This window comes from Zalophus californianus, chromosome 3 (assembly GCF_009762305.2).
Source record: "Zalophus californianus isolate mZalCal1 chromosome 3, mZalCal1.pri.v2, whole genome shotgun sequence".
NCBI classification, from domain to species: Eukaryota; Metazoa; Chordata; class Mammalia; order Carnivora; family Otariidae; genus Zalophus; species Zalophus californianus.
The window spans coordinates 28,545,711-28,558,842 of record NC_045597.1 but is presented as its reverse complement, the minus strand read 5'-3'; the positions used below and the strand labels follow the sequence as shown (position 1 = coordinate 28,558,842).

Here is a 13,132-nt window from a genome sequence, read left to right as displayed (position 1 = left end):
TTTAATTTTCCTTTATTGTAGTATACTTGTCAGGTTTGGTCTCAAAGGTCCGTTGAATTCAAAGGGTGAGCTGAAAACTATCATATGTGCTTTGTTACTAAAATGTACATCACATCACTACCACCTCTTACTTTCCAAGACAAAAGTCAATTTCTTAACAAGATAGAAGTTATAATCCATTAACACCTCTTTATCTTATTTCCTATGTAAAATATTACCAGCCATAACTACTACTAGTTCTTGTAAAGAAAGAGAAAAACAGATTTTTCTCGTGATAAGAATGGAAGGGGGGAAAAAATTATCTTGTAAAAAATTATTAAAAAAGAACTTGGTTCCCAGAAAATTCAGCATATAAGTAATTTTACAGAAATCATCTCTCTCCGTAAGAAAAACAATCCTGGTAATAATTCTGACTAAATAATCCAAGTAATAATCCTGAGAGAGATCAATGTATTAAAAAAAAATCAAAAGTAGTCAGTAACAGTTATGAAAAGAAACTCATAAATTCCTTTACTGTTATATTTAAAGTAGCAAAATTACACAACAAATGCAAATTTAAAAATCAAAGGGTTACTTAGATGACTGCATTTTATAGTTAAGGAAAGTAAGAGAGTAAGATTTGTTCAGGATCATACCTAATGTCAGCTGCTATATCAACAGCTGAAGTCTCCCAATGACTTGCAATGTTCCTTCAGTATACCACACAATTTCCCTTTTAAAAGCTGCATGGTGCATATGTTAACATATCATATTGCAAAGAGACCGAGATATATATTTTTAGATTAAAAAAAGGGGGGCGGGGAGAGAAAGAAACTACTGCTAAGCTGCTAAGGAACAATAACATCCTGTATCACAAAAGTCTAATACACTTGAAACTAATAATGATACACAAACATTAAATATTCAAGTGATTAATCATTTTACCTTCTTAGTCTTTAAGAAGGGTCTTAGGGAGATAATTTGGACAGTCTTAAGTCTGTCTGTAGACTAATCAGATGCCACCTTTATTCTTGATAAATCGCTCTATCTTGAGAGGTACTCAAACATCATTTCACTGATCACTCTTTCCAAATAATACCTATTTAATAGCTACCACAATGCCTTAAGATTTAGCAGTATCAATTAGGTTTTAAGTTTCCTCTCTCAACCCTCTCACAAAAACGACTTTTAGAATAAAGAAGAATCACTGAGGGGTTTACTCAGTGTTGCTGAGAGGAAGGGGAAAATCTTTACATTTTTATACTTACTTGCTTTAATAACGACAGAAGATACTGTACAGATACTAGTTTTGAGTATTTCCCAGCCTTCAATTTGATGATGGGAAACATTCTTCTATCCTTCCTAAGACTTCTCTGAATCACTAACCTCTAAGGATTCTTCAGCAAAAACCCCTATAAACTTGGGGAATGGGAACAACCAAGAATAAGCAAAAACAAAATGCTATTCTATAAACAGGTTCACTGAAGATGACTGAAAGTTACACACTTGTAAGTAACTGCTTTCCTTAAAAGATTCTTTACAGTATTTACAGTACTTTTTTCATGAAAATACTACCATTAGTGATTTTTCAGTTAGTGGTAACTATATTAGTAAATGTATACTATCAATTCCAAATTTGTATCCCTTTTATCCTAAAGCTATATAAAACACATTAAAAAAACAAAAACAGAAGCAAACATACCAGAAAGGTGCTGTAAAAGCTATAATTAGTAACGTCAATTTCAGAGTCTAAATCTTGACATAAACAGATGCTAAGCATAAAGTTTTTAGACCTCTCCAGAATTGGTCATTACTACACAAAGTATAACAGACTTTTTTATTTTCTTTATTCCTTAGTTACTTATTATCAAGGTGGATAAACCTAATCAAAGTAAATATTTAGATAGTGCTAAATTCAGTACCATAGACTAAGATATAGACAAATTCAGGGGAAAAAAGGGAGGCATCATATGGAAAAAATGTGAAGATTTTATAGAATAGTGTAAAGAGATTTTCAATCTTTAAAAGAATGACTAGAATTCACTTAGAGGAAAATGCACTCCAGGAAAATCAACACCAAAAAAAGAAAAAGAAAAAGGCAGGAAAGAGTGAGGAACAATGAGCAGTAAAGGGCCCGCTAAGGTAGAATGAAGGACTAACAAGGAGATATGTGGCCCAAATAACCGAGGTATGATGAGCTATGAATCAAGCAGTTACTTAGTTGATGAAATGAAAGTTTCTGTAAGAAGTTAACATTAAAATAAGGCTGGGATTTTTTACAATGGTGATATATAAACTACAGGACAGGCATACAGCTAGGACACCACATCTAGAGGCCTGGAAACTGAAGGTGGTGGAAGAAAAAGAAGTGGATGACAAATACAAGTGAATGACTGCACAACTTGGTAAATGGTGGTATTAACTTCCAGAGGTTGGGTGAGGAAGAGAGGTTAATTTATGTGGGAAATCGTCATTTTTTAAGCACATTATGCCTGAAGTAATGCTGAGGTGCCCAAGATAAAAATCTGAAATACAGAATGAGATTCGGATTCAAATTTCTGTAATTGCCATAGTTTAACATGGTAAATAAGGAAAAGAATATACAGAAGAACCAGTGGAGAGAGGTTAGCCATCTCATGGAATGCTCTATGTAACATATGGAGTCAACTTCCTACATAATCTTAATAATGGAAAGAGCCATGGATGTAAAATAGAGGAGACCCACCTTCCAGTCCTGACTCAATTCCTAGTGCATCCACTTGGGCCTTACCTTCTTTTTAAAGTGAGGACAGAGAAATGAGAAAAATTATCTAATCCTATTCTGTGATTCCATATACCCCAAATAAGACTAAAGACCAGAGCATTCACTCATACCTAAATAGAAAAAAATAAATAACACATCTACATAGAACTGTAAGACAGGTCCATGAATGGTCTTAATCAGTATTTACCCCACCATTTAAAAAAAGAAATGACAAATGACAATTGTCAGGCTATGTACAATAGCTGTTAGTAATAAATAAAAAATTTACATTTACATCATCTTTTCCAATTAGAAAACACTTCTAAATGAATCATTTTATTTAATCCTCACAAAACCCTGTGAGTAACACAAATTTACAAACATCATTTCACCAATGAGGAAAAAGAATCAGAAAGGTTAAGAGCACTGCCCGGTATCATGCGGTTAGTAAGTGAAGAGCCAGAATTCAAATTCCGGTAAAATTCCTAATTTGTGGCCTTTTCCATTAGGCTGCCAGAGTTTTCAAATTAAAATGCACAATATCTAATATATGGTGATTAACATAACAATAAAAAATAAAAAAAAATAAAATGCACAATATCTCTAAAGAAAATATAGTAAATAAAAAGAGAAAATGAAAAGAAGGAAGCACATGGACATATAGTGAGAGGCAAATATTAAAATGCTGATGCAAAAAGTAAAAAAAGTATAGGCAATTATTTTTCTTTTTCAGCAAATGGAAAGCAAAAAGGTAGGAATAAGAGATACAGATACTATTAAGAAGCAAGAGTTTAGAACTATAAAAAAAATTAAAAAATTAAGATGCCACCTGAAAACATGTATGAAGCCAAGACAAACACATCATGCTATTATTCTTCTTACCTTTTCAGTTGCTGAAACAGATGGCTTTGATACAAAACCCAACCTGTCCTTCACAGATAACTTAGTTACATTCTAAAAAAATTAAAATGGACATATTCAGTGTTTCCCCAAACATACAGGTCTGTTGGGATTTTGAACATTCGGATTCTACTAACATATACTGACTCATTAAGTATACAGATGTTAATCACACAAACTTGGGCCTTTTTCAAAGACAGAGACAGAAAGAAAAATGTGTGTGGGAAAACAAACAGTATGTAGTATTAATCATAAACAATTATGATGTAAAGTAAGGTTTGAACCAGGTATTTACTAAAGTCCCCTCCACTGATACAGAATCATCAATTCTTAGAATTCTATGTTGACAAGTAGAAAGTGTGACCATTATAAATATCAGATGAGTCATTAAAATATGTGCCTGCTTCTTGAGCTTAAAAAATAAAAGCCATTCTTTCCTAAAGTATGTTTTTATAGCCAAATGCACTGTTTCTGGTGATTATTTGAGATAACAGGATGGGGAATTATTATTGTAATCGGGGTTTTTTTAGTAACAGAATTTATCAATTTCCATTCTGCATGTTTTCACAGAATCTCATTATCTTACTCTTCAGGAATTATCTAGGAAGACTATTTTCATAAAACAGCATCCTAACTATATCCTAACACTACTTTAAACAGCAAATGCTGAAACATCTAGAGACAAAAGAAAGCTAAGTTTCAGAGACTGAGAGGGCAGAAACAAGAAACTGCCACTCAAGTGTGGAAGGCAGTGGGAAGGGAATGACATGTGGAGAAGAGAATCTGAAAGTCAGGAATAAGTGATGCCAAGTTCTGAGAGCTGCATAAGTAACCTGAAACAGTATTATCAAGCATGCTAAAACCTGATGGCTTAAAAGCCTTCCCTTCCCAAAAGCTTCTGGTGCAGTCTACTGTATCATTTTCTCTGGAACAGAAATCTAGTTAAGTTAAAGATGATGGGAAAAATAAGATTTAGTGTACTGAACTTCATTTTTCAGACAGTTTTGCTTGAAAATAACTCTTCCACAAAGTGAAAGGGAACTCAAGTATTAACTAGAGAGAGAAGAATTTAAAATTCAAATACTATAGGAAAAGCAGAATGTGAAAATCTTATGCTAATGGTAAAAAGAAAATTTACAGGTGGAGTTCATATATGTATAGACTATGATAATTCTGTATAAAATATATACAATTAACTATAATTCAAATCACAAGGGAAACTAATTTGCTGAGAACCTGTTATGGGACAGACAGAAGGAGAAGACTTTTCATTTACCTGAGGAAGGTCTGAACTGGCACTCTGGGCTTCTGCTGGTTCAACAGTATTTGAAGGTACTGGACCCAACCGCTCTTTGACCGACTGCTTCACAACAGGTAAAATGGGCTGCTGGACTAACGGCTGCATTACCTCAGAACAAGAAAAAATGTTAAACAAGAGGATTAGTTCATGAAAATGTCAAGTAACCTCTGTTATTCGTTATTAAAATGCCCATGCAGTTTTAAAAGCACAGCTTATAATCAAAACCTATCTTCCAAATTCCTTCACACACATATACAGATGTTTTTCTTTGCATAAATTAACTTATTTATCAAGTAAATAATGAACAGGAGGAAATTCAATCGAGAAACAAACTGCTATAAACCCTCCTACAAGCAACTGATCTAATATTACTTAGTGATTGGTTCAGTGACTGAAAAAGAGAAAGGGAAAGAGGGAGGGAGAGAGGAAGGGAAGGAGTTCCAAGATGAACACACAGTCTGAGTTTCTGGAATATGCACAGCTACCACATACTGAGTACCTCCCATCTACCAGGGACTTTTCTATATGCTTTACATCTTCGCATCCTATAACTGTCTAAACTAGGGAATTAACTTCACAATAAAATGAGAGAACAGGTTAGGGACATTAAGTAAGTTCCTTCAGCCTTTACAGTTAACAGAGTTAGAGCCAGAATCTGAACTCAAGTCTACCTGACTGCAATACACCTGCTCTTAAACACTATGCTGAGCTAAGAAAAGCAGTGAATTTCACACAAATCTCTCTCTTACCTTTGGAGAAGTAGTTTGTAACTGCTGGGTACTTCCTTCTCTGTGCCAATAAACCTTAATAAAGCGGTTGTTTAGTACTGCTTCTGTACTTGATATAGCTTTCTTTGCTTCTTCGTATGTTGCAAACTGGATAAGAGCACCTTCAGGATCACCATTATAAGCAACCTAAGATTTAAAATATTAAGAATAGTGAATTCCAAAAGAATCCACTGCTTCATCCAGTAAAATTCCTCAAGAGATGAAATTCTGGTCCCTCCAGGTAATATTCTATCTTTACCCTTTCTTATACCTACATTATTTACCATAGTTTACTTTCACCCCCAAAGAAATGTTAACTAAGGACTGTACAAAATGCAATCTGAAACAATAGTGAGATACCATGTTTTGCTCCTCAGTTTTGGCAATTTTCCTAAATTAATTTTACCAGGGCAGTTAAATTGTACGAGGAAAAGAATATTCTGAAAACTTTTTTGTGTCTCCATCTAAATGTGGTAGATAAAACTGAATTGCTATAAAAAGATATTCAGAGATATTTAAGATTAGGTAACTATGGGGTAATACGTGTACCACAGGCCCACATATTTATTTATGTGTATGTATATATATATGTCTGTGTATATATATATATATATTTTGTGTGTGCTAATTGGTAAGTAGACACAGAAATAAAAAAAAACTAGAATAACACATGATATATTTTTAACAATAACAGGATTATGAGGATTATGGGGATATATGGGGAAAGGAATGAGAAGGACACAGAGCTGAAGGGGAAACATTTCCTTTAAATTCTATACAAACTTCTATTGCCCCACACCAAGGAAGCATGCATTTTTTCATGTTCTTTTTATATCATTTTTTAAATGTCAAGAAAGCAAAATTTTCCAAATAATCGACTTCAGTTGTACTCTCCAAAACTTATTTTTATCAGGTTATGGGAAATAATTATTTTAGTTTAAAAGAACATCGTACAAACTGGAAAAAAAGCCCAACATTATTTCAACATTTCGACATATCATATAATGTAAACTCAACACTAAATAACCTCACAAATTATGTATACCCAAGCCAAAGTCTAATCATAGGTGAAGTCATATACAAAATATACTGATATTTAATCCTTAAGGATGTTCAAAAGTGACAGAGGAAAAAGTAAATGTTTAAACTAATTAAGGATCACGTGGTGTTTGGGCCCCAAAACTATCTGTTAAGTGCTTCCCACTATACAGGCAGCGAAAACAACCTGAGAAGCATTCTGCTGTAATGCTTCAGAGAAACTAAGGAAATGAACACTATTAAAGATTAGATTTTCCGGGGCACCTGGGTGGCTCAGTCAGTTAAGCGTTTGCCTTTGGCTCAGGTCATGATCCCAGGGTCCTGGGATTGAGCCCACATCAGGCTCTCTGCTCAGTGGGAGTCTGCTTCTCCCTCTCCCTGCCACTCTCCCTGTCTGTACTCTCACTAATAAATAAATAAAATATTTAAAAATAATAAAAAATAATTTAAAAAAGATTAGATTTTCCTACTCTGATTCAAGTTGCTAAAATTTTATAATAACTTATATTAAGTAGGAGGCATATAATAATCAATCAAAACTGCCTTCTGAAAGCAAAACACTTATTCAAAATCACATACTGTTTCAAAAATAGTTTCATCTCATTCCAATTTTCCAAATTTAGAATGTCACCAAATTCCCCGTATTCCTTTATAAAAGTATTTTTCTTACTACATTAAACTCCCTCCCTAAATAATTAAGCAAAGACAAGAGAATTACTTCATAGCTCTTACCTGTAAGTTAACCAAGGTTCCAAATCGACTAAAATGTTCATTAAGTTTGCTTATATTATTTAATTCTGGGGGAACTTTTCTAAGTTCAAGTTTGGTATTTTCATTTCCAAACTGAACCTTCTTCTGGAAACCTGGGCTGTTTGTTCTATTAAAATTTGGCCTGTAACAAAAATCAAGTTGATTAATACATTTATTTATAAATCCTGACCCTATCAAGCACAAATTAATAAAGTTTTACAATTTAAGTTCAATTGTTTTTTCAAAACTGAAATTACTGGTTGATAAAGAAAATTTAAATTTTCTTCCAAAAACTGAAATTTCCAAATTAGTACCATACATATCTTTCATAGAAGCTAACTGAGAAGGGTTCTTCTATGCCATTTATTATGTTCCACTTCAAATCCATGCCTACTTAAGCAGGAAAGGTCCAGTGCTCTTTTAGTAAATTTGCATATACAATTTTTGTTGCACTTCTGCAAAAGCTAGCTTACTGAAATGTATCCTATTCTAAAACTCTGATTAAAAACAAGGTACAACCGTCTCAACCACTTTCCAACTTAAAAAAAAAAAAAGTCAAAACTGTAAACCACACATTTGGCACTTGAAAAAAGAACAAAACTGTGGCCCAGAGAGGTTACACTGTTTGCCTTACATCACACAATTACAGGCAGAGCCAGAACTAGATATTATCCATTATTAAATGATGTTAAGGCTCTGAAAGTGTGATCCTCCTTCCCTCCTTTAACTTGCAAATTTATAAGAGAATCATCACATGCATCCCAACATCTTTGTGCCTTCCCTCTTTCTCTGAAGCCCTTCCCTGACAACTTTAAAGTCTATCCAGCCTCCCCTGCTCCCCAAAAGATCACTTTCCAGCTCCTAGTAGGACTTGGCCACATGCTAAAAGCCTCCTCCCAAACCTGACCCAACTCTAATAGTGGGCTCATGACTATCCTTTATACAGGTAGTTTTCAGTGACATCTCTAAGTTCAGCAGTGTTTTTTTCTGGAGGTGGCGAAAGGTAGAAAAAGGAAAAATTGTGTCCTTGCCTACCACACCATTTCTATATGACAATGCCTTCCAAGTACCAATTAACTTACACATATTTAGAAATCAATGTACACTATAGTGTGAGACTGCTTATAGAACAGAATTATACAAAGCTCATTTTGAAAAAGAATACTATACTGCCAAATAATATTCCAGTATCCTAAAAATCACTGTACAATAAAATTCCTCAATTTTCCCTGCCAGCTTACTTATCAAACCAGGTCTTCTTTGTAGGAGCTCCAGGCTCCCCGGAACCAATGGTTCTTTTCCTTGATTCTGAATCCACTACTATCCTCATACTGCTTTTATTAGGAGGCTTTTCTATTTGAAAAGAAAAGAGAGCACAGATTAATATTCTGTTTATCACAGCTATTTCCTTAAATGCATACTGAAAACAAAGTTCTGGCTTTTTGTCCAAATATACATTTTTAAAAGAAATAGAAATAAATGTAGATTCAAATATAATAATCTAAGGGATTTTAACTTATTCTGAATTCATTTCATACCTAACTAAAGAAGACTCAGTAATTCTTACATGTCAAATTACAATATGACTCTGCAAGCCACCTGTTTTTGAGGTGGGGGGGCGGAATCCACGTCACTGTTTCCATTTGCCATGACCCTCCTCAAAAATAAATGTCCAAATAAACCATCTTGAAGCTTCGAGTTCACAGTTTTGAAATCAAATGCACAATCTAAATTTAACATTTATTCAAATTTAAATTTATCCAAAATTTAACATTAATACAATGACCTTTAGGAATTGATAACTTAAAAAAAAAGTTGTGACTGAAGTAAGTTGCCTATTTAAATATCAACAGGGTAACACAAAGCATACTTGATTTTTTTTTTTTTTTAAGATTTTATTTATTTATTTGAGACAGTGAGAGAGGGAACACAAGCAGGGGGAGAGGGAGAAGCAGGCTTCTGCTGAGCAGAGAGCCTGACACGGGGCTCGATCCCAGGACCCTGGGATCATGACCTGAGCCAAAGGCAGACGCTTAACGACTGAGCCACCCAGGCGCCCCAGCATACTTGATTTAAAAAGGTATTCAAGATTGAAATGCAGTGCAAAAGATGTGTGTGTGTGTGTGTGTGTGTGTGTGTGTGTGTTACTTTCAACACTTTTCATTTACTTAGTTGGAATGTGACAAACATAAGTATATTTAACCTATTACTCCTAAACTACACTAAAGCTTAAAACATGCAAACTTTAATCCACATAGAAAAATATAATTTTAAATTCCTTTTTAAAGATGGATAAATTGATTGCATATATCTTATTCTTAATATTTCTAAACATACAACTAACCAAAATAACTTAAGGTGTTTCAGCACAACCTCTCTCGTGGATGGCTACAACTCTGACCTCCATCAATCTCTCTACTGCACATGAACTCTGAGAGTCAGTCCTCAATTTCTAATTTGTCGGTTTTCTCTGGCCATCTAGTTCTGAAAATCCTACAGGTTTCTCAAAACTCAGAGTACATACAAAGTACAAATTATCTTCATATCAAATGTACTTTTCAAATCTTTCTTAAGCATTTCTATTAATGAAACTACTATTTGATTTCTGAGTGCCATGGCCACATCCCTTCAATTCATCTTGCATAGATTTCCTCTCATTTCTGAAACAAGCTTGGTACAAACTTGCATTACTTTTCACCTAGTCTACTGAACTTTCTGGATTCTCCTTCCAGCAACTCATCCTATATAAAGAACTAGCAAAATCAGTGCCCCCGAGCTCTGCTGCTTTCCTTCCTCTTCAACCTCTTCCTCTAAACTGGCACTTCCCATCAACATTTAAGCAAGCTCAAATTACCCCATTTTTAAATGAAACCTCGTAAAACTACTTCCCCTCCAGCTACAGCCTTCCCTCTCTCCCCATCCTCACAGCTATTTCCTAAAGAGATGTTACACTTGCTAACTTGCTTCCCTACCACCCATTCACTAATCCTCCAAAAACTGGCAGCTGCTCTCATTACTGCACATAACCTGCTCATCCTAAATTTGCTGATGTTCTAAAACTTGTTGCTTATAAATACATCCCAGTCCTTCTCTTACTTGATCTCTTGATCATTAAATGCTGTTGATCACCTTCCTCTCCTATCTTCTCTTATTTTTCAGGACTTCTCACCTCCCTGCTTTTGTCTGTGCCTTTTTGACTTCATTTTCTCAGTGCCCTATGTAAGCTCCCTCTTCTCTGCCCACTGTTTCAAATACTGGCATTCTGCAAGCTACTTACTTGGACTTTCCAATCTCACTCTACACAATCACCTTAAGACATCTATTACCATGGTTTCATTCATCATTTTTAGTGATTCTCAAAGGGAAGGAGAGTATATCAGAAACACATGAGAAGGGCTTTCAGAACCTATGTCAGTCAGGCTTGCAGATTTGCGTATGCCTCATTCCATCTCCCTGTACCTCCCACAATTACTAATGGCACAGAAGAAAAGATTAAGAACCACTGTTCTACACACTCATGATTAAAAATCTGTATTTCTAAACCATCTGTCTCTTATAGACCTGATGTCCAGACCCTATCTCCAACTGGACATTTCTCTTCAAATGCCCCAGGACACAACAAATTAAATACTTCCAAAACTAAATTTATTTTCCTACCAAATCCTACCAAGTTCCTCTTGGTATACAATCAGTAAATGTATTTAATAAATACATTTAGTATTTCATTAAATAATTAGTAAATTAGTGTCTATTAGTTATATATACTGAGTTTACCCCCACAATATCCTTTTAATAAATTGCTTTTATGCTTAAAATTTTTTAGCACTGGTTTTGTTGACAGCAAATGGAAAACCACTTAGCCCTTACTCCTACCTATATCCAGTCAAGGAACATCTATCAAATTCTTTACCTCCTTAGAAATCTGGAAAGAACAATTCTCAAAGTCTCTCAGTCACTTGCATTAGTAATTCTACGGTATCAATGGGCCTAAATTTTTTCATATGTTTAATGATGATGATTCCCCATCAAGTTTAAAGTACGAAACATAACAATATAATTATCACATAATAGTCTATGACAAATTTAAATTAAGGCCATCATCTACAGACTATAAGAAATGTACACTAATTATGTAATAAATAATATTAAAAGCTTTTAATTATGTATCTGTCACCATCCAGGAAAATAAATTTCAAACCAAATAGGCAAAAGATGAAAACATTTTGGCAGGAGGAAGAATGAAAAAAGATGAGGAAATAGAAATATAGGTTCTACTCAATTTAAATGGGGTGCTAAATCAGTTCTGTGGTACATAAAAACAATGTTATTAGTAGAAAATATATTCCTAAACCAATTCACAAAAAATATTATGTGATGTATATGAAGAACAGTCCTAAAATAATCACTCTATACAGTGATTCTATAGGAAAAGGCATTCAGATTTCTAACCATACACACTAGACATTTTTCTCTCAATAGGGCCACTTCCTGTAACTTGTAACTACACACATGTGGAGCTGAAATTGCCACAACTGCAACTTCTACATGGTAAGATTTATATGCAAAGAGTATGATCCCTCTTCCTTTTCTTAATCACCATCAAAAAAGTTTGCCTGGCATTGGAATGAGTCTAATAAATACTGATCTGCAGTAGCATATATTTTTGCCACACCTAAGCAGCAAGGTAAGAAAGAGATGACTTCATGTAGGAGGTTCCAGTAAAAGCAAAGAGTATTGGTATGATGAAAAGAAAGGTGCTAAGTAGTGACTCAAAGAAAGGGGTTTTCTCTGAACTAGTCAGCAGAGACTTGGGAGATGAAGAGCCACAATTTTAAGTGGCTTATAATTTTCATTTATAAACAATCTTACATCCTTTATAAAAAACTCTTAAAAAATATTTTTCTTCTGTTGTTGTTAATGATAGCTATTAGAATTCCTCAATGAGAATTTAAAAGGTGTGAGGGAAGAGTGGCATCCACATGAAATGCTTTCCTGTATAATGAAAGATGATATAAATTAAATAGGGTATAAAGTATAATGTTCCTCACATCTCTATAACAAAAAGTCCTCTGAACAATCAAGTTAACAGATGCAGAATTTGATAGTTTCAAAGAACAAATAAAAAAATGCAAAGTATAAGTAATCACAAGTTTACTAAACCACCTTAGGTACTATTATTTAACAAGCTGGACTTTTATTCATGATTGATGAGGCACGATTTTTTTTTTCCCCCACTAGAAAAAAAAGATAACAAGGCAAGACCACAAAGAAAATGGGATTTAAAAGTTAGCTGAAGTAGTTAGGAAAAAAAAAATATTTTATTGGCCTACATGTATTTTCCATTATGGATGACAACCCCTCACTTCCTGATATTTGCAGCCAATGCTCCCTCTTTCAAATTATTGTGAGCTCTCTCCCTTCCTCTAAACCTTCATATCACTTTGCACCTCCAGGAGAGCAGTTTTGCTGCCCCAGCTTGTGATTTTATCGTCTAAACTCTCATCTTCTCTCATTTAGAAATTTTAGCAAAAAGTCTGTCTCCTCTAAGAAAATTTTAAAAGCGAATGAATCACTTCCTGTAACATAAATCCTTTTGATTAAAATATTATAAGCAAACCAATAACAAATTCTTATACGTAAAATACATATCAAGCA

At 34.1% G+C, this 13,132-nt stretch overlaps 1 protein-coding gene across 12 annotated transcripts in view; it reads right to left on the bottom strand.

Moving 5' to 3' along the window:
• Nucleotides 1-13,132, bottom strand: part of RBM26 (RNA binding motif protein 26) — an 87,944-nt gene that overhangs the window by 32,174 nt on the left and 42,638 nt on the right. For 6 of the 12 annotated variants that reach the window (XM_035726483.1, XM_027588116.2, XM_035726482.1 and 3 more), the window contains 5 exons: nt 8,719-8,830; nt 7,460-7,619; nt 5,672-5,836; nt 4,899-5,030; nt 3,605-3,676 (listed from right to left, as the gene is read on the bottom strand). In XM_035726483.1, the coding sequence (XP_035582376.1) occupies nt 3,605-3,676; nt 4,899-5,030; nt 5,672-5,836; nt 7,460-7,619; nt 8,719-8,830 (641 nt within the window). The remainder of the gene's footprint in view (nt 1-3,604; nt 3,677-4,898; nt 5,031-5,671; nt 5,837-7,459; nt 7,620-8,718; nt 8,831-13,132) is intronic. The other 6 variants (XM_035726489.1, XM_035726490.1, XM_035726491.1 and 3 more) reach the window with 3 other exon arrangements.